General features: G+C 40.6%; 1 protein-coding gene and 2 long non-coding RNA genes across 4 annotated transcripts in view; 1 reads left to right on the top strand and 2 right to left on the bottom strand.

The window, feature by feature from the left end:
- Positions 1–837, top strand: part of LOC131444703 (uncharacterized) — a 76,766-nt gene extending 75,929 nt beyond the window's left edge. Inside the window, exon 3 of the long non-coding RNA XR_009233760.1 lies at positions 756–837. This is a non-coding gene — a long non-coding RNA (uncharacterized LOC131444703). The remainder of the gene's footprint in view (positions 1–755) is intronic.
- On the bottom strand, positions 23–2,618 carry LOC131444702 (uncharacterized). The gene is made up of 2 exons (XR_009233759.1): positions 2,060–2,618; positions 23–628 (listed from the first exon to the last, which is right to left on the bottom strand). It is a non-coding gene; the product is annotated as an uncharacterized LOC131444702 (long non-coding RNA).
- An 812-nt stretch (positions 2,619–3,430) lies between these two features.
- Positions 3,431–27,511, bottom strand: part of aqr (aquarius intron-binding spliceosomal factor) — a 43,176-nt gene continuing 19,095 nt past the window's right edge. The window contains exons 23-36 of one of the 2 annotated variants that reach the window (XM_058615276.1): positions 27,257–27,326; positions 25,393–25,503; positions 24,703–24,812; positions 22,001–22,136; positions 19,792–20,001; positions 17,758–17,895; positions 17,602–17,673; positions 16,551–16,738; positions 16,253–16,424; positions 13,240–13,410; positions 9,470–9,555; positions 5,705–5,879; positions 4,142–4,252; positions 3,431–3,872 (exon numbers count right to left, since the gene is read on the bottom strand). In XM_058615276.1, the coding sequence (XP_058471259.1) occupies positions 3,609–3,872; positions 4,142–4,252; positions 5,705–5,879; positions 9,470–9,555; positions 13,240–13,410; positions 16,253–16,424; positions 16,551–16,738; positions 17,602–17,673; positions 17,758–17,895; positions 19,792–20,001; positions 22,001–22,136; positions 24,703–24,812; positions 25,393–25,503; positions 27,257–27,326 (2,014 nt within the window). In that variant the 3' untranslated portion in view covers positions 3,431–3,608. Of the gene's footprint in view, positions 3,876–4,141; positions 4,253–5,704; positions 5,880–9,469; positions 9,556–13,239; positions 13,411–16,252; positions 16,425–16,550; positions 16,739–17,601; positions 17,674–17,757; positions 17,896–19,791; positions 20,002–22,000; positions 22,137–24,702; positions 24,813–25,392; positions 25,504–27,256; positions 27,327–27,511 lie in introns of both variants that reach the window. The other variant, XM_058615275.1, reaches the window with a different exon arrangement.

Raw genomic sequence — 27,511 nt, 5'->3', positions numbered from 1 at the left:
GGGCAGTCAACAAACACAGAGGGCAAGTTCAAAGCAGGTTTAATCGCATTATAAGTTTCCATACAGTCATTTACAAGTCTAAGCATTTTCATTGTCAAACTGCGATTTCCGTTCTTATCTTCTCCGCGCAGGGTCATCGCGAATGAAGCAAACGCACACAACCAACACGTCGCCTACTTCCCTCCATAAACAGAGCCATAAAAAAATGTGAAATCCACGGTTAATGACGTGTTAACAGAAGAGAGGAATCCATTTTCCAGACCTTTATGTTACATAAATTCTCAGTGATTGCCAACGACCTCAGGAGGTTTCCACACAAACAAACAAAGTGAAGCATTTCCTGTGTAGAAAAAGAACCCATCTTGCCTTTGGCCGTCGCGTGTCGCTCACTCGCGGTCACTCGGGGCAGATGTTAACACAGCGGCTTGCCATGTTTCATGTTATTGGCACAGGTTCGGCCCAGGTTGGCTCCTTCCAGAAGCAGATCAGAGAGCCGGTCCAGGCCCAGGCAGGTGGTGAGCGGGGTAATGAGGCCATAGAGACCACCTAAGGTGATGCTGAGTGGCCAGCCAAAGCACAGCAGAATCAGCAGCCAGACGATGCACCAGATACACGAGGCCATTCTGGACTTAAAGGAAAAACAGCTTTCACTTAAAGTGCTTATACAAATGACTTGCAAAGCAAAAGGTCTCTGTTTGTGAACTGTACTGTCAAATTAGTTCACACAATTCTGACTCATTGTCATTTCTTTGTAGCACAAAATGGGCAGATGGAGGCAACATCAAAACAGCACTCTGCAAACAGGCCGGAGGACGAATGAAAACACAAACAAGTGAATTCTACTACACAAACGCTGCCGGTGGTTCAGCAGTTTAATGAGGTAAAGGCTTCTTTTCCCACTTTGGCCCCTGCTCTGCTGCTGTATACACACACATTCTCCCTCTGTCTGGTCTAACAGTACTGCTTGACAAAGCCCGTTTTCAGATGAGGGACACAGTGTACAAATAATGCATTATTTCTCTTTATAAAGACATAATAATAATTACCAACAACAACAACAACAACAATCCCCTAAAGTTACACACTGAAGCTTTAAGTTCCAATAGTTGCACTTTTGATCATGAGTGAAAGGCAGCAGCAGCAGCAGCAGCATCCGATTGTGCTCTCGTCAGCAGACATGCCTGTTCGGTGACAGATTATCAGATTGAAATGTGTCCTGTCGGTGATCTGAATGTGCTCGTCAGGATTAGAGAGCGGTCTTAACAAAGCATGATAAGCTGGCAACCTCGAGCAATAACAACCGCGCAGTGGCTCCCATTTCTACATAGTGTTGAAGACCAGCGCTGGCACCTGAGTCACCCACTAATAGCTGAGATCGGCTGAGATCATAATGAGCATTACTTTATCTGTCAACACAGATAATGAACGGCGGACAGAATTATCATGTGCTGCTATTTTAAGGAATAAAACACACGTATTGTATTATCCGTGATAATTGGATTGCTATGCAACGCGAGAATACTCGGTAGATGATTGCATGCGTAGTATAGATAGAAATAGACATGCAGTGGAGAGTTTTGCTCTTTGTCAATGAAATGCAATATTAACTTAGTTAAAATGGTCACGTGTGTCTTCTTGAGGAACTACTTACTCACTACTGCTCTAGACGTTATGTGTGTAATTTCCTGTTGTGTCCTAACTGTCGTGGAGGATTGGGCAACAAATGACACACTCAACACGAGCACGTCACACGGTAAACCCCATGATTTTAGGAAAAGCCCTAGAAATCAAACACATCAGCCGCTAACAAGCAAACATTTTAAGAGTAGAATGACATTAAAAACTCACATGAAACAATTACTACTACTACTTTAATTAAGACATGAACAAAAGACATTTTTCATCATAAATTCATTTAAAAACCAAACGTTAAAAGCTGCAAACGTGTTAATGAAGTAAAAAGTTCTACAGTTATTCTGCATGCCGTTAGTCCCTGTGAGATTCAAGTAACCATTAACCTAATGAATACCTGTCGTGTGACTATAAAAGACATGTTCACCTTCAGCAGAGGAAAGGTTCTGGTGTGAGACAGCTCCTGCTCTCCTTCTCGCTTGGGAGCTATTTTCTTGCGATGTCCCAGTTCCTGTGCGAGACGTCCAGAGAACCGTGGCCACTTCCCACCAGTTAGATCTAATTTGCTGCAAAGGTTAACAACTGGCAGCCAAATTGTCGAAGCGAGGAAAACAAAGTTAGTGAGTGCAAGGCTCAAGAGAGGAAGGATGTTGTTACACAAGGCAGATATTCATGTGACTCGGGAAACGGCATGCTTCGTGTCACGAGTTGTCGGACATTGTGAAGTGGGAAAAACAAACTTTCGAGGTACTCGTACACGTCTGTTGCGTGAACAGTCAAAGATTATGACATAGATAAGGATCATGTGATGCAGAACATGAGTCAGTCTTGTGGGCTCCCTGCCCTAAAACATTTGTCAGTGACTCACTGGTGCAGCCTCAACTGACAGATTATCTCCCTAATCTGACCTTTCATTCTAATCCTCTCCTCGGTTAACAGAGACGTCGCTTTCTACAAAATACTCGTGCGAGGCTCGACCCACCGTGCCGTGCTGTCAGAAGATTTGAGGGTGGGTGAGGGTGGGGTGGAGAGGGGGGGTTAGACAGAACAGGGCTCCACCACACTTGACTGAATGCAGAAAATGTGTCTCTCCACATCCATCAGCACATGGTTTTCCATCAGGTCTTTAGACCGGCCCGGGCGAGAGCAGCTGTGCAGCTGACCCGTTTGCTCAGCTTGCCTGAGGTATGATGTAACAATCAACCTCTGGTGCATGATAATGAATACATTTCCCGTCTGTGTTTTTGCCTGCAGGGCTGTGGCCTGTGTTAACCTCTCCACTTTTGGGTGGATTTAGATTAAAATTACAAAGTCTAGTCCTGTGTGGAACTTGGCTTCTGAATGACCTTTCTTTATTTTTAATTTAGCCATCAAAGCTCAACCCAGTCATCCGGCTGATACGAGCTGCTGTGCGCAGCGCTGTGATGTTACTGTGCCACTCAAAGATATGAATGGCAGAAGATGTTTAAGGCTTGCGAGTTGAGCGACTGTGTACATCCAGAGGGCATATTGAAATCCCCCAGCATGCACACAGGCCCTTGAGTGAAGCGACTGACCTACAATTGCAGCTTAGTCGCAGCTTGTGCAGCGGGAATAGGCCGAGCCAATCAGATCTGAGTTGTGTTTTAATCAGAGAAGGGAAACAGATAAATGGATAGAAGTGTCATGACAGCAATTTAACATGGCTTATACATATCAACTTTTACACTGTGTTTGTCTGTCAGTGTGTGCGTGCAACTGAGATCTGTAGATTAGAGACCTCAAGGTGCAAATGTTCTTAAAAACATGTCACGGACAATGAAGGTTTTTAATATTTTTTTTTAATACAAAAACTGAATGTTGTAGAAAATGAGACATCATTAGCTTCTGACACTAGAAAAATTCAGAATCACTACCTCTTGTCTTTAGGACAGTTCCTGGTCCCTTCAATAGCTGAGGCATTTTAAATTTAAACAGCAGTCCCATATGAAGATTCTTTACTTCTCCTGATCTTCGCCACCCTCCTCTTCTTCGCTGTCACTGTCTCGTCCGGGATGCTCCGGCATCTTCGCGTGGCTCGGAGTATTTTCCTCCTTCTGACTGGTGTCCTCAGACTTTGGCTCACAGCTCGCCGTCTCTCCTTCTGGCTCTTCCTGCTCCATGGGTGTTTCTTCCTGCTGGTCCTCAGAACTCGCTGGTGCCTTCTCGACTGCAGCAGCTGTCTTTGTTTGTTGCGGAGGCAAAGCCATTGACTGCTGTTGCTGCTACACGGGGAAAGGGAAATGTATTCATACATGTGTTAGTCTTCTCCACATGTACAGCTCCAACAGTTCTCTTACAAGTTACCAAGACAGAGACCAGGGAGAGAGAGGAACAGTTAATATAACAGTTTTTATGGAAAGTTAAATGCAGATGTCTGCCAGGGAAGTGCATATTACCATGACACAGCACTGTATTGTACTGATGGTTGTTTTGACCATTATAGAACTATATCCCATCTTTGACACTTAAAATTCAAAGTTATTCTTACCTGTCTGTGCTTCTGGGATGTCTGGATCATGTGCATGTACATATTGTACGCCAGGTTGGCCATCTCTGGCATGTTCTTGAGAATTTGGTCAGGCTGCCCTGAGGCATCTCTCTGAGAGGCAGAAACAAAACAAATAAAGGGTGAGTAACAGAAAGACTGCACTGGTTCAGTCGGCATTCACTTTGCGATACAAAACTTTTAACTGCCTCCCGCAGTCAATTTGCAGAGTCTGCACTGTTCTGCATCTTTTCCAGACTGACATTGTGATGTGCACAATTCAAGAAGCCATTTAAAATCTTTGGAAAAAAAGTGTAACCACTGTGAAGTTGTTAGTTCTCGCTGTGGTACTTTTTTTTGTAGTGAATTACACGGTGGTTGTTTACGTCACACACGACTCGCTGGAGGTCTCTACAGGCAATGGAGTAGTTGGACGCTTGCTGCCTCTAGTGATCACTGCTCACATACCATGAAAACTGAGTTTTTAATTTGATCAAGTATTAGTATGCAATAGTACTGGTATTTTTTATGCATGAGTGTTCCTGCTCCAGTGAGAGAGGCACGGTTGAGTGTGTGTGCTCGTATCGAGTGAGTGGTCGAACGAGAGGGGAAGAACCGGTATACCACCCAACATTAGTATGTAGCATCATTCAACCTAAATAAGAAAGGAAGGCTGGAGAATATTCATTCTGGGTTGTTACCTCCTGAATAAAGGGGGCGATGCTCACAGAGGCCCCGTGGACACAATGTCAGTTTGAGTGCATTAATGGCTCCAGTGCCATAAAACTTAACTGGGTGTGACGTTATTGGCGTCATTAACAACAACATCACTGCGTGAATGTGATTAGACATCTTGTTTTACCATCTGTCCTGTACTCCCTAATAGTGCTGTAAATGTGTGTGTGTGTGTGTGTCGAATATGGAGAACACTTTATCCTTTATTTTTGTAACTGCCCCTGAATCAGCGCTGTTAAGTACCTCGTGACAGGTCGGCTCCAGTGATACCAGACACAATTTTGATCTGCATCTTCATGGAAGCAGCAGGGGTTTCACTGATAGAGGTGGCCACATGTGTGTGAGTGTGTGTGTGTGCCCAAAACAGCTGTCCCTCATGGGAATGAACACTCCAGTGTCAGAGGAAGTGTCACGGGCTACTGGGGTATTTTTGACCCCTCTGTTGCCACACATGCCAGTCAGTGAAACACAAAGTCCAGACAACAGCCGTCTTGTAGTAGCCTGGTGGGATTTGGGAGAGTTGTTTTGCCTTCTGACATTTGGAGGTTAATTATAGCTGAGTCTGTGTTTCCCATGCCTGTAGAAGGCTTGTGTAGAATGCTGTTAAGATACCAGGGCCTGTGGCTAAAGCTGTAGTAAGATTTAGAGAACCAAGAGGAATGAAGATTCCATTCAGAATATAGAGGCTGGATTAGACAGTCAGGGGTGTGTGTCAGCAGTGGCATGGGAGGCAGGTGGGGGGGATGCTGAAGAGGGCAACCGTTTTATAAGCTCAGTTCAAAATATTGTGCTTTAGCAAACAGGCATGAGCATGCATGAGTATTTACGTACGGGCTTTTCCTGGCCGTAGTACTCGTGTGGTCTGATATGCAGCTGCAGGGGTCTGGCAGTGAGCTGGTTGAAGGCTGGAGTCAGTTCAAAGCAGTTCTGGAACAGTGCTACCCGGGCAAAGATGTACAGACCCAGTCTGGCTCTTGACATGGCCACCACCAAACGCCTCACATCCCTGTGGAGGGGGGACAAGAAGTAGAAAATTGGTTTGACAAATTTGGGAGAAAGATTTTTTTTTAGAGATAAGCGGCAGAGGTGGGGGAAGAACGTGAAATTATAAAAAGTGAAAAGGTGTGCGGGGGGGGGACAAAAACAGCAGTAACAGGATCAAAGTGGAGGAATCCAGTGAAGATTGGGAAGAAGAAGGCAGCAAAGTGTAGGAGGAGAGATGTTTTAGTGAAGGATAAGCAGCAATAGAAGTGGGGGGGACACATACAGAGGCTAAAAGAGAAACAAAAGGAATGGGAGGCAAAGGGCAGGGATAAACAGCAAACAATGAGAGGGAGAGGTGGCAGTTTTTCTTGACATCCAGTAGAATTAAGAGATTAGACAGAGGAGTCTGCTTGACTTGCAGGAAAAAACATAGTGGTTATTTATCTCCTCAAAAGTAGTTTTAAAAACACTGAAAATATACACACAGCAAGAACTGTAACACACAGTGACCTCAAAGTTCACCTACACTCAGTTGTGCATGGAAACTATTTTCATAATACATGTGCACTGACTGTGTTCTATCATACCGCATTAATTTTGCATACAGTGCACAGTCAGGAAGTGAGGCAGATAGTTTTAGGAGGCTTCTACAAGCAATGAAAATAATTTGTTTCACAAAGTGAACCAACGACGAGCACGCCCGTCAACCATTTAGTGATCAATCTTTGTTTAGTGTGTTTTTAGGTGTTTATACGGGCCACAGTAATAGAGCCGTGGAAACAAAATGACCATCCAAATTGCCTACAAATTTAAAGTACGACATAAAACCATTGGCGCACAGAGCAGGGACGATCACAGAGCAATTCAGTGGGAGCAATTCTTACTCAAACAGCTCTAGAGATATTGTCAACACACTTAGGGCTGATGTAGAGGAATTTGACAACGAATCCTGCTCGTACAGATGTGCTTATAAATACACATTTACATACTGCGCACATGCACACTTGCATGCAGCTCAAAAAAAGTGGAATATGGAGTCCACCCTAGCAGTTTGTGAGAGTAAGAGGATTAATTCTTGCAATACGAGTTCTATAAATATGCAGCAGGGTAAAAAAAAAAAAGAAAAGGAAAAAAAAAAGGCTTACAGAAACCATTGTGCACCATTTCTGGCTGAGTTAACATTTACAAACTGTACATTTATTATTACATTTATTTGAGAATTACTGTACATTTGAAACGAGGGATATTGCATAGACAAAAAAAGCAAAGTTAAAAGCACAATATTTCCTCAGAGACAGCCTCGAACCAATGGGCAAAGCATCTGGAGGAGAGGAACCAATCACAAAGCCCAATAGCTTGTGGACATGGCACAAGTGAGAAAACACCCACCTGGGTGGTGGTGTGACATGGATGAGTGCTGTGTGCGTGTGTGTGCACTTGTCAAGGAATGTCAGGATCTGTGCTTTGCATGTCGAAGTGTGTCTTCCCACATGTGAGTGTGCCTGTGTGTATCAGCGCAGCAGGAAGGCTACTCCTGCCAAAGCAAGGGTCAGCTCATCACATGGTCAGCTGGTCTCTCTGTGGTTGTCATGGCAACATATTGCCAATAGGGGAGATGCAGCAGGGGTTGAAAGCCCGAGGTATACCACTGTGATCCAAGTAAGTGAAAAGCACAATGGTTTTCCAACCCATTCAGAAATGCCAAAATATCAATGAATATGAACTGTCCAGTGTGTAACTTCTGTCGCCAAAACACTGCTATTGTTGCTGACTTATCCCAAGTCTTTAGTGTGTCTGCAGAGCTTTCTGAAAGGTCAACACTACGTCCACATTCCAACTGTTCTTTCAACAGTTGTTTCGGTATCTCACTACCTCAGTCGTGTTTTAGAGAACCGCGGTTAAATTCCTTACCCTGATGAATGTAATGGACATTTGTTTATGTTGAAAAGTTGCACATTACAGCTTGAAGTTAAAACAAAAACTGAAATACTGGATTAACAAGTTATTTCCTTTCTGTGGGACAGTTGTTCTCTCACGTGGGAATTCCTTAGCAGGACTAACCAAAAAATCATTCATTTAAATCTGTGTAAAAGCTTGCATCCACGTCAAAGAATGATGGCTATGGTTCTCATGAACCTTAAACATCTCAATAATGGGAACCAGTGGTCACAAGAGCTTCAAATTGCTTGGAGATGGTAAATTAAAGCAGCATTTACCAAAGTTAACACACATATTGATGCTTCAATATAAGGTTATGTGTTCATGTAGAAGCTGAGAAACACAGGGAATCACACAATTGCAAAAGTAGGTTTTTAGGGCCCACCCTGGATAAATCAGGGCTGGAAATTCCATCCCCTCCATCGCACAACTACAATGTAACAATAACTGTTACAGGGATGCATTTGAGTGTGTACAAAGCAGAGTGTAATATCCAGTGTGAGACAAGATCAAATGAATGATGCTGAGAGCAGAGCAGGTCGTACCAGCAAGATAAACTACCACTTTACATGGCTGAGCTGCACTTTTTATTCCCAGCAACATCAAGTCGTTACTTTAAGCGGTTTCTTCTCTGCTCACACACACACACACACACACACACACACACACACACACACACACACACACACACACACACACACACACACACACACACACACACACACACACACACACACACACACACACACACACACACACACACACACACACACACACACACACACACACACACACACACACACACACACACACTTGAGCATGGTCAGTTTTAGTATGTACATTTAACTACAAAAGGAACGAGTTCTATTTCACACTGGTGCTCCCATTTGACCGGCCAATGTGAGGACAGATGAATGCACTGGCAGTACATCTGTGACAAAACTGTGAACAGTGCAATTCCACTAGCAGCTACTGTACATCATAGCCACAGGCCAGCAAGGCAAGCTTAAGCACTGTGGAAGGGTTTTGGCCTCAATCGTCTGGTTTTTAAAACATGCAGCGTGTTAAGTGTGGAGAGCTCATTAGGATCTCATGGCAGCTCAGGAGTGAAAGGCCATTTCACCACAAATCAATTCTGGGAAATGAGGAAGGAAGCGACAGTTAGGAGGAGAGGGAGAAGAGCGATAAGAAACTGAGTTGAGGACACTGAACAGAGGTCAGCAAGAGAGCATAGTTAAGCAGAAAGCAATGGTGTATGGAATAAAAAGACATAAAAAAAACACTTCTGCAGTTTGGTTAACCATAATGTGTCTTAATCACTGTTACATAGCTTTCCTTTGATAAGAACACATCTCAGTGTTTGATATTCTCTTAACCAGGAGAAGAGGTAAAGTCAGTGCCACAGACATGGCCCTGTCCTGAAGCTTATTTTAGAGTCCCTCAGCTCATGCATAGTTCAGCTATGTGATGTGTAACTATTCAACACGTTCTCCAAAGGACATAAAAACACTGTCTGTGTTCAACTGAGAGCCGCCGTCTTAAGAGAGTGCCTACATTATGCTGTGTTGTGCTGTGTTCCTGGAGGATGTTTATCTTGGGTGTTGCATTTTAGTACACAAATACATTTGCAGTAGAACATCAGCCCTTCTTCTTGGCATGCGTTGAAGTAATTACCTGAGGTGTCCCACAGCCTTGGTGCGGACCAGTGAGAGGATGATATAGTCATTCTGCTGACCCTGGAACCTGTCCACTGTCGTCACCTGCATGGACACACAAAAATATTAATCATTCAAAAAAAGAAAAAGAACCCCCGCCACCCACACATTGCAAAATATGTGCTGCTTTTGCTTAGTTAGCTGAAATGTTCTTAATGTGCAAACCTGATTTTGGTAATTTTATTTCCAGTTATTTTTGTCTTGCTGAGAAGACCTATGAACCACACATGCTGAATTAATCCTGCAGTCATAGTCGTCTCACATTGGCTAATACAACATTCAGAGATTCTGGAACTCCATTTAACGAACCCTATAATTTCCCCTTTTGGGTAAAATGGAATGCAATGTGAGGAGTAAGTGTGAATGTGTGAAAGAGAATGCAATGGGGATATTGAGGAACTACACCAATATGTATTTAGGTCTCTCTGTTGCTATGCAGAACAGGTGCAGCACTAGAGGCAACAATATGTCGGTTTTACAATAGCATGACAGTGTTGGGGGTTGTATGCTCTCGTCAAACATCAACGATATGCATATGGTATGTATACAAAGACGAACTCCAGCAGACCTTTTTACTCTAGAGGATATAATCATTACACTACCAGTGTATAACTATATGGTTAAAACTAAAACAACAGGGTTAATCCAAGTGCACAGACGGTGAATCTTTGATGGAGAATGTCTTCATGGTATAGCATTTTGCATGGAGTTAAATTATTTATGAGAAATCTTCCAGGGAGTGATTTACAGAGGTCACATCATTGTGGGACATGCATGTCTATGGATTCAAGGAAGCACTTTGCGGCACAGACTGTATTCGTGTGCACACCCATACTGGGTCGTGTTATTATAAGCTATTTATATGAGAATTATTACACTATGACACAATGTCTCTCAGGTAATGGCCAACAGTAATTCTTGCATGGCACATGCCTGTACACAAGTCAGACTGGCTGATTATTTCATTTTGTTCTCAACAGGCAGAGGAAAACAAGATATACTGGGTTATTTTAAAAAGACTGACATGATTTAAATTTGGGAGTCTCTGGTTTGAGACTTGAGTGAAGCATTTGCATTTATGTGATACATTTTTTATTACTGACCCAAATTAATAAATACTACCCTTGAATTGATAATAATATACCTTACCTCCTGACTTGGCCCAAAATCCACAAACTAATAAATAAAGATTAATGACAATCTATGTTGTCTGCATGTAAGCCAATTGCTGTGTTTGGGATTCAGCTGAGAGCTAATGTGTTCATTTGAATGTGGGACTGTGACTGGTGATTAACTGCCCTTTCTTAATTAAAGTTGTGACCGTAAGTGTGCTGGCTGTTGACATTTGCTTGGTTTTAGCCACTGTGACACACTGTCAGACACACTAGACCCGACGCTCAGCGTCGTGACCTTTCGGCTGCTCAGCATTTTCCCACAAGAGTCCCTTTCTCTCTGTCATCTCTCTCTCTCTCTCTTTCAGACTATCTTTCATCTCAGCAAATCTGTCACCCCTGTCACTTTATTGCTGGGCATGCATGCTGACTAAGACCACAAGCACACGGGATAAGGCTTTATGTCTAAACATTGCAGGACATCGAACATGACAAAGCACAGTTTCTGGCCAATTGTCAGAATAGGGAATATACCCAATGACAAAGCAACAACGTAGGATTGCACATTACAAAATACACACACAGCAATAGGAAGGAACATTTAAAAGTGCAGGTGATGGGATAAACAATAATTTAAGCTTCTGTTTGCACAAATGATGGAGGGATCCTTTCCTTGCTCTTTGAATAGATAATTAACAAACAGCAACTCACTGCAATATTTGTCTTTCTTTTATACATGGCTTGTATCCACTTAACAGACAGACACTGTACACACACACATATATATATACACACACACACACATATATATATATATATATATATATACACACACATACATACATACATACATACACATACATACATACACACATATATATATATATATATATATATATACAGATTTTGAAATAGCTTAGTGATTGTACTGCATTGTTTTATGTTTTGCTATTTTAATGATGTGGTTCTGTGTACTTCGACACTTAGGTCAATTGCGGTTGTTTTAAACATGCTCCATAAATAAAATTTGAGTTGAGCAAGCTGCCGCTCTCCGTTGCAGTGACACTATGACATTGTTACTCTGTGTTTTTTGTTATAGTTTTCTGCTTTGCCTAGATAAACATATCTGTGACATTGTTTAACGTGTAAAAGAATTGAAGAACAACGGTGAGTGAATGTGGGTAAGGGAAAGTAAGGAGAGAGGAAAGAATAACCTCGGGCTAGTGGGTAAAAACATTTGGCAGTACAAACAGAACAGGGATGGGAAACTGTGCCAGTTTTTTGCTGACTTAACACAATGTGAAGGAGGGGAAAGGAAGATGAGAAACAAGAGGAGTTTAGGGGAATAATGTGGGCTAGATAAAGACAACTCAACAGGGATCCTTCAGGGTTGAACACAGCTCAGTTTACACCCACCCACTCACTGAGCATCCAGGCTCTTTTAAACCTTTTTCCCCAACAACACTCACACACTCTCTCTCAATCACACACAGAGTTTGAGGTATGCAGTTGGCTGGTACGTACACTGTTGCAAACAGAGGACACAGTAGTGTCCTGCTCTATTTGGGTCTTGTGACCTGCAGCATTCTCAACTGTCTCATGATTTGATGAAGCTGGACAATGAACACATGAAAAAAAAACATTTGCTTAGCCAAAAATGGTGCAAGGCAAATAAAGTATGTTCCTAAACCATTTGTTAATCTTCCAACCCACAGGAATTTAGATAGTAGATTCAGATTTATTTAGATTCAGTGTAAATGTAAGATTTTTAAATCTTACATCTACATTGCACAGAAAAGAGAACAAGTGCATGGTTGTGGTAGCAGACAGAAACCTGTGAGAAGTGAGAGCTGTGACTTTCTCACTTTAACAGTGGCGAGGCTGGTGAATTAACAGCAGCTGACATGTAGAGGTAAAGAAACTGTTCATGCGTACAGTATATAAGGGCTGAGGCGATATGAGCAAAAAATAACTCAATATTTATGGAGATTTTGTCGATAACAATAATTAGTCGATAGCCTTTCAAATCTAGACTTTAATTGTTTAAGTCATTAATTGTTGCTGACAGATATTATTCAGGAGAACAACTCCTATTTTCTTTAAACTTAAGCATTTAAGTAAAAATTATTAGATGCGTACCTGAACTACATGCTTCTGTTGTCAGGTAAATTGTGCAGCAAACAAACAAGAGCAAATAATGGTGGTGTCACCATGTTTTCTTTCTATTAGCATTACCACATCATGTCTGTGCGGCAGGAAGGATGTTAGCGAGAGATCATGTGATCATGGAGGTTCACTAGTGGTAATGTGACACTGAATCCTGCTCACTGGTGCAGTAAGGAGGGCTTTCTGCAGCACACACGTGAAGTTTCAGTGTGTGTTTCATTCTTTTTTTTAGAATTTAGAAGTCATTTAAATACTTGATAATGCCAATAAAGGTTGTTGAAGAAGCTATTCACTAATGCAACACTTTGACTATACTATATTCTCAACCTACTTTGATTTAGAAATCCAACCTCTTACTGGACAACACATCAATCATTTAACATTACACATTTGTCACACTTAATACATGCAACTGGGTGAAACATGTCAAGTGGTGAGTGCATGTCTTTACCTTGTTGGGCTGTCCAAAAAAGGGATTGCCAGCACAACGTTGGTTGATGACATCTCTGATCAGGTGTTTCTGCCCATTGTAGGTGGTGAGGACGCTGATGCGGTCGGCAGGGTAGCCCAGCAGACGCATGTACATGAACAGGGCCACACAGTACTCTGCCTCGCCCAGGTTCTATGAAATAAAAGAAGAGTACAGATGCCAAGATTAACATTATTGTACATTATTCATACAATATTATTGTACGTAAGTAATGAGACAAACACATTATTCAATCTTCCAATGACAATATTCAGGGCTGTCTGCCATGTGTGGAATCTTAACCCCCTTTATCTCCATCCATGCAACATCTAGCTCTATTCCTTTCCTGCCTGTGTAGTGTTAACTTGTCAATTTTCCAGCCAGATAAAAGCCCCCTCATTAATGCATGAGTAGCCATCTGATTTGGGCTGGAATTAATTGGCTCAGACAGAACTCAACACCACTAGTCAGGCTGGGACAAAATGTCCCATTCTAGGATCCGCTGCACAGAAGGCACATTTCTACTGTGGCTTTGATATCAAAAGTGTTACAAGGTTGCATCATCAAATCTTTAATCGCTCATGACAATGGCAGGTTTGTTTTAAACCAGTACCACTGTATGTAAATAGAAAAAGGCAAGATATTCAAAATAGTTGTTGCATGTTGTGACTGGGGCTGCAACTAATGATTATTTTCATAATCAATTCATCTGCCAATTAATTTCTCTATTAATCGAGCAATCGTTTGGTCTGTAAAATGTCAGAAAATATTAGATAATATGGGTGTTGACCAAAACTGGAAATGATGATGCTACTCAAATGTCTTGTTTTGTCCAAAACACTCAGCCGATAAATTGAATATCAAAGTAGTTAAGGATTCACTTAATAATTGAATAATAATCTTTAATTAAATAATCGTTGCAGCCCTAGTTGTAACAGTGCAATTCCTCTTTGGTTTGTGTGTGTGCATGCTGGCTCCAAGGCCACACTCTACCCTTCAAATGTGACCAAAAAAAACAGGGCAACATTTTGCATTATTCATGTACTTTCAATTAAGCCTGGATTGCAGCCTCACATCGTTGATAATAATTTATGCAGTTTCATCAACTATTCCTGATCCAGATGCAAGGGAGTCAACACATCAAAAACAGTGACAGCCTTTGTTGTTGTTCACCCATTACCTGTCTCCAAATGGCACACATCCATGTCTTTAATGACCATATTTTACCAACAAACCACATTTTACCTCATAATTAAATCATGTTTGAACATCAGGTTTGCCTTCAAGAAGAAATATTTAAAATGATCTACAAATATAGGGAATTGAATCACTATAGCTGCAAGTGCAAATACAAATCAAATAGCAAAAAATAAAAAGGTATATCTAGACTAAAGCCTATCATGCCACTTGGTCTTATGTTTTTTAAAATAAATACTGTGAAGCAGAGGAGGCTCAAGTAGCAAGCCTAGTAGCTGAGTTAATCCCTTTTGTAACAATAGAAGATGTGGATTATGATAAGAATCTACCCTGTTTGAGCCACTTGACAACATTGGAGGTGCTATTAACACACGGAGACCTGATACGGAAAATGGTTTAGCAAATGAGCCAAAGAAGGACAAGTAGACCTTTGGACTATGGGCTGTGTGTGTGCATGTTTGTGTGTGACAGATGTACAGTTCCTGGGTGAGTATAAAGGAGGGTTTTGTTTAATGTTTGTTCAGCTGTGACAGACACTCAGACATGCAATGGATACAATTGCTCCTCTAGTGTCCAATTTACTACTAGGAATGTATGTACGTACATATGTGCACACTTTGTGTGGACCAGGGCAATTTTAAGATTTCACAGAACACTGGGGACATTTTGGTTGCTCTATACTTTGTATGGGTAAGACTGTGTTTGAGGATCAAGTCAGAATTAGGTTAGAGTAACAGAGAAGGAATTCATTAGGTCAACATGTGTCTTCACTAAGATAGAATTGCAAGTTTGTGTGTGTGTGTTTGGTGCAGTGAGTGCGATACTGGCAATTCCCCTGAGGAGCCAGAAAATGGCAACAGACAAATGGAGTTGAGGTTCATGTGACCTGGTGCCTCGAGAAGTGCACATGGTCTGGATTTAAAAACAATAAGCTTCACAGTGCACAATGTTCAAGGCTGCATGAAGGACTGTGATATATTCACTGGCCATGAAGCTTATAAACAAAACTGGTTTCTCAATTTATTTTCCATCTGTCACATTTTTTTTTTAAATAATTCGACTATCTATCCATTCCATATTTAAAAGATACAACATTTAACAAAACCACTATATCAAAATAAACAACTATGTTTGTTTTACTGTTAACATTTACAACATGGCTATACTAAAAATAAGGTATCTAGGCTCCAATACTGTCTTGGTGGCAAAGTAATATTTTTCTTTTTTTTTAACACATCCCTTTATTCCCCCACACCCAGCCCACGCAGTTTTGAATGTCTCAGCAATGTCACACTGAAACACATTGTGGTTCCTGGTGTGAAGTCAAACACACTGGTTTGTGCTGAGAAGCCAGTATTAGCTGCAGACCTAATAGGGTTATTAATATATCATATGGACTAGTAGCCAAATGATTACATATTAAAAATGAATTAACTGTTCTGCAGTGGCTGATTCAGTGTTTCAAAACTACTACACATTCTGTAATCTAAACCGTTTCTGCTGTTACAAGATATAGAGTTTTATTCTGAATACTAAGTTTTACACTGTGTTTTCCCTGTTATTCAGAGTTTTTCAAAATGAGGTCATGCAGAGAGAAAATATCTATGGTTCAGAAAATAAATTTTAAGTTGATATTTATGGTTTTTCAGATTTATTGATCATTTTATTTACATTGTGGATTTTTACAAATATTGGAGAAAAGTATAAATGTTTGCCATAACAGATAAGTACTAGATTAGCTTTACAATTAATACCTGTGCTGTGTATGCTTTTGTGTACTTTAATATGTACTACTGACCTGGTAGAAGTAAGGATTGGGTTCAGACTCTCCCACCCCATTGAAGTCCTCCACATTAATGAGCTGGAAGTCAAAGGTTAGGCCAGGGTTGGGGACCTGGAACTCAGGCAGTCGCTGGACATGAGGTAGGTTCCCGAGGTGTTTGTAGCGCCAGTTGTACAGGTTACACAAGCTGTAGGCACAGGCAAACCAAAAAAAACATGTTTTTTACTGGATGCCCAAAAAGATGGAAAAAAACATGCTGTACCCTCTGGAGTCAAAATTGACTTTATTGTGGTGTTTTGCCAGAAAGACCCACCTTGCACGTGCACGGCCCTGTGCGTCCAGATCAATGGTGGGCACCCCCAGGCGCACACATCGTGTGAAGAGAGACTGCTCCATGTTGGAGTACTTCTGGAAGGCCATGTTCTTGATAACAGGGGGCAACTGGTGGTGGTCTCCAATCATGATCCAACGCTTCAACCTGCTGTAGCCGTCCTCTGGGTTCTACAGAGAGAACATCATAAAATATGTGGTAATAACACCTGTATAACAGACCTCTGCAAAAGTGAGTATGAGAATCTGGAAAAAAATATTACATTTGCATTTGACAGTGTAGGTTGGTTGAATTGCTAGATCTCCCTTTGAACATGGTTATCAAGATAAATAAACCATAAACATTACCACTGCACACACATGTAAAATTATCCAAAGGATGAATGGAAAGTGAAATGGGTGAAAATGGGATGTGGCAACAGCTGAAATCAGGTCTCCAGGATGACAACAAAGAGTACTTCAAAGCCTGGCAAGGTTGTGAAGCATGAAGAGCTACAACAGCCTACATTTTATTTATGTCTTAGTCATGCTGCTACATTTTGCAAATGATCAAACCTTAGTCAAACCTTATAATTTTTTTAACTGATAAAAAATTCATTAGAGATTGGCAGAATAATTAAAGTGAAGTTGAAGAAGATGAATAGAGTAAAACTGTGACATATACCTGGCAAAAGGCTCAGACTATGACTCACTAGAGATAAACAAGGGAGCTCTGGTGAAGTTATTGGATGAGCTGATGTGCTTAATGATCTCATCTGTAAAAAGTCATCAGCACTATCTCGCACAATTAGGCACAACTACCGAAGACAAGCACCATTACTGAGCTTGGAGCTCATCAGTCAGATCTTAACAGAGAAAGTCAGACAGTAGAACACTGACTCTTGTGTTAATGGTTAAACTACACTTAGTGTGGAAATTTACAAGACTACCTGGGGCCTGGCAGTACATTTTTAGGCACAGGTATAAATTTCAGTCTTCACTCATTAAGTGTGCACGTATTACATTTTTTATGATTTATTCATGAGAGGAGATACCTGTAACAGCAGAGGGATGAAGGTCTCGATCTCCAGGATCTGCGCGGCTTCTTCCATCAGGATGTTGTCATACTAATGAAGAGATTCAGCAATTTAACACCGATACTTAAACTAAACCAGGCAGTCAAATCTGTGTGACAACTGAAAAGGCTCTACCTTAAATCCCAGCTCCACCAGGTCATGACGTTTCAGTGCAGCATGTGTGCAGGTCATGGCAATGATTTTGGCTTCCTTCACCAGCAGATACTTGGAACGGTCCAGTCCACTCCTCAGCAGCTCAAAGGCTCTAAACTCCTTTGAGGGTAAAGAAGAGAAGAGAGTCATATGTGATTCACTGCTCACAAAAGCTTGAAACAGTCAGTCACAAAAGGCAACTATAATGCTCAAAAAACATTCACTGCCTTTTAATGAAGCACACCATTAGCATAATCCCCCTGCTTTCTACTTTCATGAGGAAACTCGCACTCATCCATCTCAGGTGATTCAATAATGAGTGGGCAGCTCAAAGTCTACATCGGGCGTGAAAATGCATCTCCACATGAGTCTGTGACTGAATCGTACTTTCCCTCTCTATGTGCAATACATGTTATTGCAGATAGAATAGTGTGAGCAACTGAAGAATAAAATAAGATATCACTGCAAAACCAATATATGGTGGTCAATGTTCATATTATGGTAATGGCAACAAATAAATAAATATATGTGAATTGGGAAACACTGAGAAGTGTATTGATACTTTAAATTAATTACAAAACTGCAGAGGTAGTGGCCCTTTATTGTGGCCCAAAACACAATCACAAATTTGCCAAGTGTCCTAGACCACCTCAGAATGAGGTCTTGAGTGATTGGATCAAAAATGTGTCCTCAGTGGGTTTTTCTTTTCATTTGATTTGATTGATTCATCCGAGTTATTTCATGGCAGTGCGAAAACCACACGGTTTGGGGGAGAAATTAATGAAAGATGTGTGATATTCAGGTTGCCACGGTAGCTGTATGGTGGAGTAAACGGAAATCGACAGAGACTGTATTCAAGTAGCAGACTCGGACAGTACTGGGGCATAAATATTTGATGTGTTACAATTTTAGCAGTATATTAAACCAATCAAAACATGAAATATTGATGAGTTCTATTTTTAACCCCTGCGGCTTCAGAGTGGTTGAAATCAAGACGGTGAGTATACACGGACACTGAAAGGGAAGAGGAAAAATGCCCATAACCAATGGGCAAAGGTGTAGTGGGACTGCAGAGGAAGAAACAGGAGATGTTTACAGAGAAGATTCCCAGGAGGCACACACTGTCCTTGTCTGTCTAGCAATAAATGCTTAGGATATTCCTGACAGCTTGTTCCAAACTACTTTTAGTTTTGAATCGGCAGACAGAAACGCAAATTCTGCAGGATGTTGCGTTCCCTGCCCTGCACCACTGACAGCAATACCTCTTAATGGGTGTACAGACTTCACTGCAGCATGGGTGAGGCTAAGGGAGGAGGGAGGAAGAGGTACTGTGATGCAGTGATACAAAGGCCAGCCAGATAAATCAAGGTCATCACATGTGTTGGAATATTACCTCTAGCCAATAACTTTTTATTGCTTTTCAGAGACCTTTTTGGTGTTCCCATAAATCTGAAGTGTTATTGTTAGAAGATTCAATGTATTGTTGTGTTGCTCATCTTTACAAAGGTTTGGCAAACATATCACTACAGGTATAGAGTAAATATGGCGGAAAGTATCTCATATGATGATTATTTTTTTAAGTGAAGTGAAAGACAGGTGATGAATAAAGGGAGGGAGTGGCTCATAAATAGGCACATTCACAAAGAGACAGCCATTTTCCATTTACTATTAATCTACAGCACTCTGTCACTATGGTAACTATGCTTACTTAGCTAGTGGGGCACAGTTAGTATTGCATGAAGCAGAGTTCAACACCTGGACACAAAGCTGGCAAACAGTATGTGAGCAACATAGCTGAGTGCATGTGTGTGTTTGAATCAGTGCTTTACAGTCTGCCTCTACACGTGGAACTGTACATGTCTTACCATTGCTGTGAATTTCAGTGAATAAAGTTGAATGTAGTTGCAATGATGTGCTCTATAAATAAAATTGTCATACCATATTGCATTTAAGTAATCTTTGCACCATGCTGGTTATTGCTGTATGTGTATGTGTGTCATGTTGGTGTGTTCTTACTTCCAGCTGGGTAAATATTTTCTTGATGTGGCGGTAGCAGCCCTCTGCTATATCCATGTCCTCCTCAAATGACCGTCCCTTGAATACGGGCTGGGGGGCGTTGGAGAAGTACTTGTGGAAGGGAAAGAAGGCGGCTACGGCCTCCACCTCCACATCCTTGCCCTGTTTAGGCCTGACTTTGCTCATGTACTGTTCCCAGCGAGAGATCACCTGTAATGGGCAGAGAAAGCAGACATCAGATGTTTTCACATATGATATTCAAACAGTGTTCAAACTGGTTTTGTCCTTTCATTTATGCAGCAGGATATCACATATCAATGAAAACACCTTCAAGTCAATTTTTTGTGCTATAAATGTGAATTGTTTGACAATGTATGTCAATATATGTCATACTACTTTTATTTATTGAAAATTAACACCCAAGTATAGCGGTACCACAACTGTTTTTTAATTTACAAAATTGCTGATGACTACTTGGTTGATGGAGTTTTAATGTTTAACCAAATTCCATACTATTAACATACATGAGTTTCTCATTGCTTTGCCCAGGCTAAATGGTGCTTGCTGTAATTCCTAAATAATTATTTGACCTCAGCTTAAAGCACATTACACACAAATGAACAAATGAGAACAGATAGTGCCACTCTTTCAGAGGTACCCCCACTGAGCACCTAATAAACCAGCTTCACCCAAACAGCAGGGTAGTCTAGTCCTATAAATACCCTTGTTGAAAAAAAGAACTTTAAGAAACATTAATGAGTCTGCTGGAGGATTTAGCCTAATTGTGTGTTAAGTATCTGTCTGTACAGACTATTAAGACAACCATCTAAACCTTAAGTATGTCTCTGAGTACATCGTTATCATCGATCACAAACAGAAACCTCAGCTCAAGGTCACAGATTCAACTCCATAACAAATCCTTGACATTTACATCTTTAAATGTCACAGCACTACACAGACAGCCAGGTTCCAGAGCTAAGATAAATAGAATACAAAACAAAGTGAGCTGAAACAGGTGAGCTGACAGGGTGGTTGCGATACTCAGAGGCAGAAATTAACTGGTGGACTTGAATTAAAATGTTTGTCAATTGGTGATTAAATCCATGTTTGTTTCAATTTTTAACTTTATTGGGGGTTATTTTTATAACTTTTTTATAACTCTGTAAAGACTCAACCACTTTAAAGGTCACTTCTTCCTGCATTTGTGAAGTTACATTTAGGTATAGCATCTGCACAGTCTTTCTCATTCATTATTCATCTTTAACATTTTACTAAAAACAAACTTAAATGATGGATTGTTGTCATTAAAATGTACCAGAAGTCAAAAGTCTATTATGGATATTCATGGCCAAAAAGCATGAAAATGGGGTTTAACACTAAAATGTCTAAATAAAGTATAATTGTATTCATTTTAGTGTGGGCTCATACAAATCACAAAACCTAGTGACATCACTGGAAGCAGCATCAAATTTGTAGGAAATCACAATGTTGAGCATGTGTGAGAGACTTCAATCTGCGGGCAAAGTGCAACACTAGACCATTTTATGATGAAATCACAACAGCCACTACACACAACATGTAAATGTCCAGATCCACGAGGATCTGATCCTATCAAGGTTGCAATGCTATTATACTGACAAACCCTGTTCAGACACACTGTATAACACCTGCCACTGAAATACACTGCCTGTTACAGTAGGTATCCCAATGGATTTTAACTTGAGTGCCCTGCAACACTGAATGACTGTTACACCCAGCACGTCCTTTAGAAACACCCTGGTGAAGCTTAAGAATGCAATATGTAATTGCATTTTACTTGCAGCCTGAGAGGACAGTGATAATGAGGTGACAAGAATAAACAGTGAAGGATCAGACTTTCTAGGTATTTGCAGCTGAGAGAGCCGAGCATGGGGGATAGAAACTTCAATTATTTCTGGATTTGTGTGGAATAAATATGTCCGAGGAACAGGCCAGACAATACAGAAATCTATTCTAATTATTTCTGCAAAACATCTCCTGAATACTTTTAACTCTCTTGTGCATATAAATCAATATTTATACTCAGAAATAAATCTCCATGGGTGTGTATTGATCTATTAGTTAGACAGAGATGAGTAGCAAACTGCAAAAAACTTTACAAATATGGCCAAAGCAAAAATATCTTCACAGAACAAAACAAAAACAGATACACACCTAGTTATAATCTTACCTGGTAGAGATAAAAGTGTCCAGCAGTCTCACAGGTGTAAGAAACATCTCCTGGGACATCTAAGCTCTCTTGTAACCTTCCAACCTCTCTGAGGAGCTCCAGCCTTCTGGCTAGGACATAGTTCACTCTGCCGTATCTGGAGACAGAGAGCACAGCATGGGTATTCAACAACCTCTGATGTGATCCAAATCACTCACAAGCATACCATCATGTTGGATATTGCTCCTAAATTGACAGATATAATTAATAGAGCAGAGTTAGTATTAATCTGAAGGGTGTCATGTTACTGTTGATCTGATTGTGTGGAGTTTAGATAATCGCCTTCACTGTGTAACCCTTGAATAGGAGGATACAGATGCTTCCATTCAGGTAATCCGAGGTCATGCAGTTTAAAATTATATGCAACTATGATCCTTCCTGAAGAAGAAAATAAGTGTTCCTGACTATATAAAAAGGTGCCGAGGTTCTATCATGCATCCTATTGTGCAGCTGAACAGCAATTAGCAGGTGGCAGCGAATCGAGCAGCACACACTGACAGGAAGTGGGAGGGGTCATAGGGTAATACTGGAGGTGAACTCTATTTTTAGACACAGTGCAAAGATCTTCAGTCAGCAGATGTCTCAAGACTGCACTGATCTGCCTTAGAAAAATAAAATCTAATATGTGACCTTGCCTCCCAGGATAACAGACCTGTTCATCCTGCGCTCAGCTACTAAAAGACTGCAACCCAAAATAGATGCACAAGTGTGAAAACAGTTACTTAGTTATTCTACATCCAATAAATGTAAAAACTGTGCTCCAACCTGAATGAGAGCACTGATTTTAATTAACGTATGGTACAAGTCAACAAATGAATTTTAAATGTGATATTCATCTACACTCCACTTACAAAATCTCATTGCAACAGCACAAAAAAACTCATCATGAAATCCTGGGGGGGCTTTTTTTTAATTGATAGTGCAGTAGCTATTCCTTTGTTAGACATTCTGAGGAGCAAAGTCTTACATTTTTCATCTCATGTATGTATAGTGTTAATTAAAACTCTCTGGCTCTTTGGTGTAAGTGGGGTGGAAGGAGTGTAGAGTCTGCATGTTGTTATGAGGAAGCTAGGCAGGCGGGAACATATTAAATCCTGCTAGCTAAAGCTCAACCTTTTACATCTGTGTTGCTGCATAATTTAAGAATGCCAGAGACTTCTTCCCCTGGTTCAGACCACAGTTCCCATATAACACAATTCATTCTACAGTCATATGCTCACGCTGAGCAAGCAAGTCAAGGCAAGGCAAGTGAGGGAGAGACCTCTACTCCCCCTCAACCGTAAGTGTTGCTAAGAGATATAGGGAGCAAATTGCTCAGTGCCACAGATAGATTAGGTGGTAATTAGCAATGTCAGCTATAGGGGAACTTTAAATAGTATCAACAAAAACAGTTTTATTCAATAACAATGAGCTATATTTGAAATAAGACTAAAAATGAAGACACTGGCTGAAATGTCTAATAATAGTGTTGAATACAGCAGCAGTCATGTAAAACCGTAGATGTCTTGGGTATCGTGAGATTTTTTTTCCAAATCTGTCATGAGTGCTAAAAGTGCACATCCCCACCTTCTCTTTTCCCACCTCACTCAGTAGTGAGGTCTGAGTCGCTATCAACACCTTACTTGGGTAAGAGTGGGGAACTACTAGAGCTTACTTCAATACTCCAGTGGTTCTTATCCTCAGCTATTTTTTCTGTGCCAAACCACTAGCGTAGAATAACAAACAGCAACACTATGTTTTAACAAAAGTGCTTATTTGGTTGTAGACAAAGGAAGTTGTGAGACAACTAGTGTTAAAACGTTAAATTGCAGCACGGCATGTCACCCCGAACCACACACATTTCACAAGGCCTCTGGTCTGACCTGATATGAACATTTTTGTACACTTGAAATAACACATACAATTATTGCATCATGTTGCAAATTAATAAAAAGAGCTACATCCCCTTGAAACTGTAACATATGTTGTTTAACATGGTGTTCAACATTTAAATACAATAAAATACATATTATGGTCTAAGTATTAGCTAGGATTTGCTATTTTGGAGCATTTGTTGTTGAAAAACAACTACAGATCTCCTTCTAGGCTAATATTTCAGAAATGATAAAGATTTAAGTAAATAGCGCCAATCCAATTTTAATAACATTCACCCAGGATGACTCGTTACTTTTTAAAAAAAATATTATACAAGAAATATTTCAAATAATTATGGCATTCCATACAAAATGACCTCTCTCTCTGTGCAAACAGACTAAAGGTTGGTTCACAAAAGGGTCAAACAAGCAGGACATTGCCTGTGAGTGCAGTGCAGTAGGGAGAGATCCCTTACACCAGGGGAGATGCTGAGGAGGCCAATGATGCCTAATGAAGATAAACCAGGCTCCTGACCTGTCATACAAGAGTATCAAGTGGCCCCTGTCACTGTGTTGGCTCAGACTAATTATGTATGAGGGCAGCTGGACTGCTTAAATACGGGTGTGTGTTTGTTGTCCGTTGTGATCAAACTGTGATGGTTGCCTGTGTAGTGCATATGTACTGTGAATACTACTATTTTTATAATGCGCCTCCACACATGCATGATTAAATACTACTTGTCTCAATTTTCACACAAGCTCTCCGTTTGTCTAGGTGCAAAGATCTTTGTAAGCGCTCATTCTTCTCACCTGCTAAAGTCTTTCTCGGTCTCCAGCTCTTCCTCTCCGTGGCCCAGACGCAGGAGGTGACGCTCATCGATGTCTAGAGCCATGATCTTTTCAAACAGCTGGTTCAGAGCCTGGTATACAAAGAACAATGATCAAGGAAGGAAGCCACTCTTATCTTATTCATCGGATGTACAGGCATATCAATTCTGAAGCTCTTATTTCAGTCTCCATTAATTCATGCAGATTCTTCATACAGTGCTTTAAAAACTTATTTGAGGTGTTAAACTGCTATACTACAATATACTACAGCATTATTTAAAGCTATACTTATTGATAAGATTCCATCTGATAGCCTACCACTGTTACACTTTATGATTAAATACAGAGGGAGGAAGACGAAAACATTTTTTCCCTCAGTGGTTTGAATACAATTATTAACTGATTCAAATTCAAAGTAAAAGCAGTTAATTATCTAGACAGCTTTAGATAGATAGATAGATAGATAGATAGATAGATAGATACTTTATTCATCTCACAGAGAAATTCACAGTTCAGCAGCTCCAGAATATGTTTATTAATATCTTATAAGATATTTATAAGATATTATACTTATAAGTATAATATCTTTACTGCTGTTTGTAGTGTTCAGGAAACTTCAAAGATCAGTAACATCTGGGTGAAGACATGCTGTGTTGTGTGTGTTGGGTTAACCTGGTTTGAATGTGTGACGATGAGGGTCCTCTGCTCAGGAAAGTTGTGATAGAGGTTTGAGATGATCTGCACTGCAACATCTGTCTTTCCAGTACCTGGTGGTCCTACAACCTGGAGAAACAGCAAACGGAAGAAATTGTATCAAAAAAAAGACTGTAACTGTGCAATTTCAGTTAATTTCAAAGACATAATTCTCTAACTGTAACAAATATTCTTCTCCCATATTGATGAAGTAAGCAGCCCACATGATTTTTATTTAAAATGTATGGTCTATTCTACCCTCTACTATTCTTTGGATTGTATCATATTTTACATTTTTATCTGACCAATATCAGTATTGTGTCGGCTCATCCCTTGTTAGGTTACAGTGCAAAGAGTCTTGCCCTGTAGACAGTCTAGTGGATGTGACAGCTAGGCCACAGGCATGTCAGAATAGGCTATGTTATTTCCTAGGAGTTAGCCATGCTTGGATGGATCCAATGCAATGTTGGTGTTGCCTGGCATGCCAAGACAGTCCCATTGATTGTGCAGATGGATGAAGAAACAGAGAGCTACTGAAAAAGCAGAGAAGCTGGAGGAGGTGTAAATATCTTATTATCTCAATGCTAGAAGCCCTTCATCACCACACAGAAGTTACCACAAAAATAGGTCTTATATTTTCTTAATGGGAGTAAGACTCATTTATTAAATAAATATTCATGAAACAAGTTGGTCTGAGTCTGGGTCTCTCAGGTGAGCAAATTCTGCTAAAAATAGTGAGCACAATTAGATACCCTTGCATAAATCAGCACATAATCATCATCTTCTTGCTTTCCCTACATGAAAGCCAAACAAGGCAGGCTGGGAGGTAGAGTGTGTTTGTTATGGCTGCTAATGACTGTGACATATGCCAAGAAGGGAGGTTAGAGGGAGTGAGAAGAGGAGCAAAGTTGTTTTACGACTCTGCCATAGCCTTGTTGGTGCATTTACCTCAGATAGCTGCACAATAAATTACTCAGAGGCTTCGCTGCCAGCTCCCAATCACCAGAGTGAAATAGCACTTGTCAAAAAGTGTGAGTTACATAAGAGATACCAGAGCAGGCTGGAATGACATGGCTCTCAATGTGCATATAAACTCGATATATCAACAACTGTTAATATGAGATTTTATATGTGGTTGAACATTTCACTGGGAATGCCAAAATCATAGACAGGATTTCTGGGGAATTTGTCAGCACTCTAGATCAGTGATTGCGATAGGAGACATGAAGCATCAGCATATTTACTGTCGAGGGAATCCCCTTGGTATACATCACTAGGATTAATGACTGTAAGTCGGTTGGCTTTACAACAACGAGCTGGAAAAGTATGAGCCAACTGTATCAGCACTCACTGAGGCCGTCCAGACAGTATCACACTCACTTAAGGATATGCATGATAACTTTATATGTCTGGATTCAGACAGTTTGTCCTCCTATTTAAGTCCATCCACTATGTTCGGGGACTCATGTTATGAGCTGATTCTTAACAGCAACTCCAAGAGATGTTGTCCCTAAACCATAAGTTAAATCTTATATGACCAATTTTTTTTAACTGAATGAAGAACTGATAGAATGACAAACTCTTCTCCTGATGGGCCTCAGCAACTGTGAACCATGGTTCTTCCAATCAACTGCTACGCTGCTGTTTACAGTACCTCTGCTTTTCAAGCACTTTCCATTGCAGCGTATTCTGTGTAATAAACCATCTGGTGCATTAAGCAGGGAGAGTTTTGAAATGTGATTTATGATGTAAATCTGTCAGGTTTTCTTTAGGGAGCTGAAATGTATCCTGAAAACACATGTCAGCATGTTACAAAGTGAATCACCAAATAACAAGTCCTTACCATGGTGAGACCTGGCTGCATCCCAGCCCGGATGGCTTCAATCTGGGTAGGAGTAAACTGAATCGTATTCCTGTAAAAAAAAAAAAAAATGCATAGCCGATATTAATAAAGCAAGTGATTAACCTAAAATGCTAAATGGCCTTGACAACATGAACACATTTGTTTTCAAATGTTTTCTTTTTAAGGTACTTAATGCTGCAGGTTGTTAGAAGTTTTTTGAGATCGTCTTGAAAGACCGACTGTCCCTGTGGACAA

This window comes from Solea solea, chromosome 18, assembly GCF_958295425.1.
Source record: "Solea solea chromosome 18, fSolSol10.1, whole genome shotgun sequence".
In the NCBI taxonomy this organism is placed as follows: Eukaryota; Metazoa; Chordata; class Actinopteri; order Pleuronectiformes; family Soleidae; genus Solea; species Solea solea.
The sequence above is the reverse complement of the archived record's forward strand: the minus strand, read 5'-3'. Positions and strand labels throughout refer to the sequence as shown.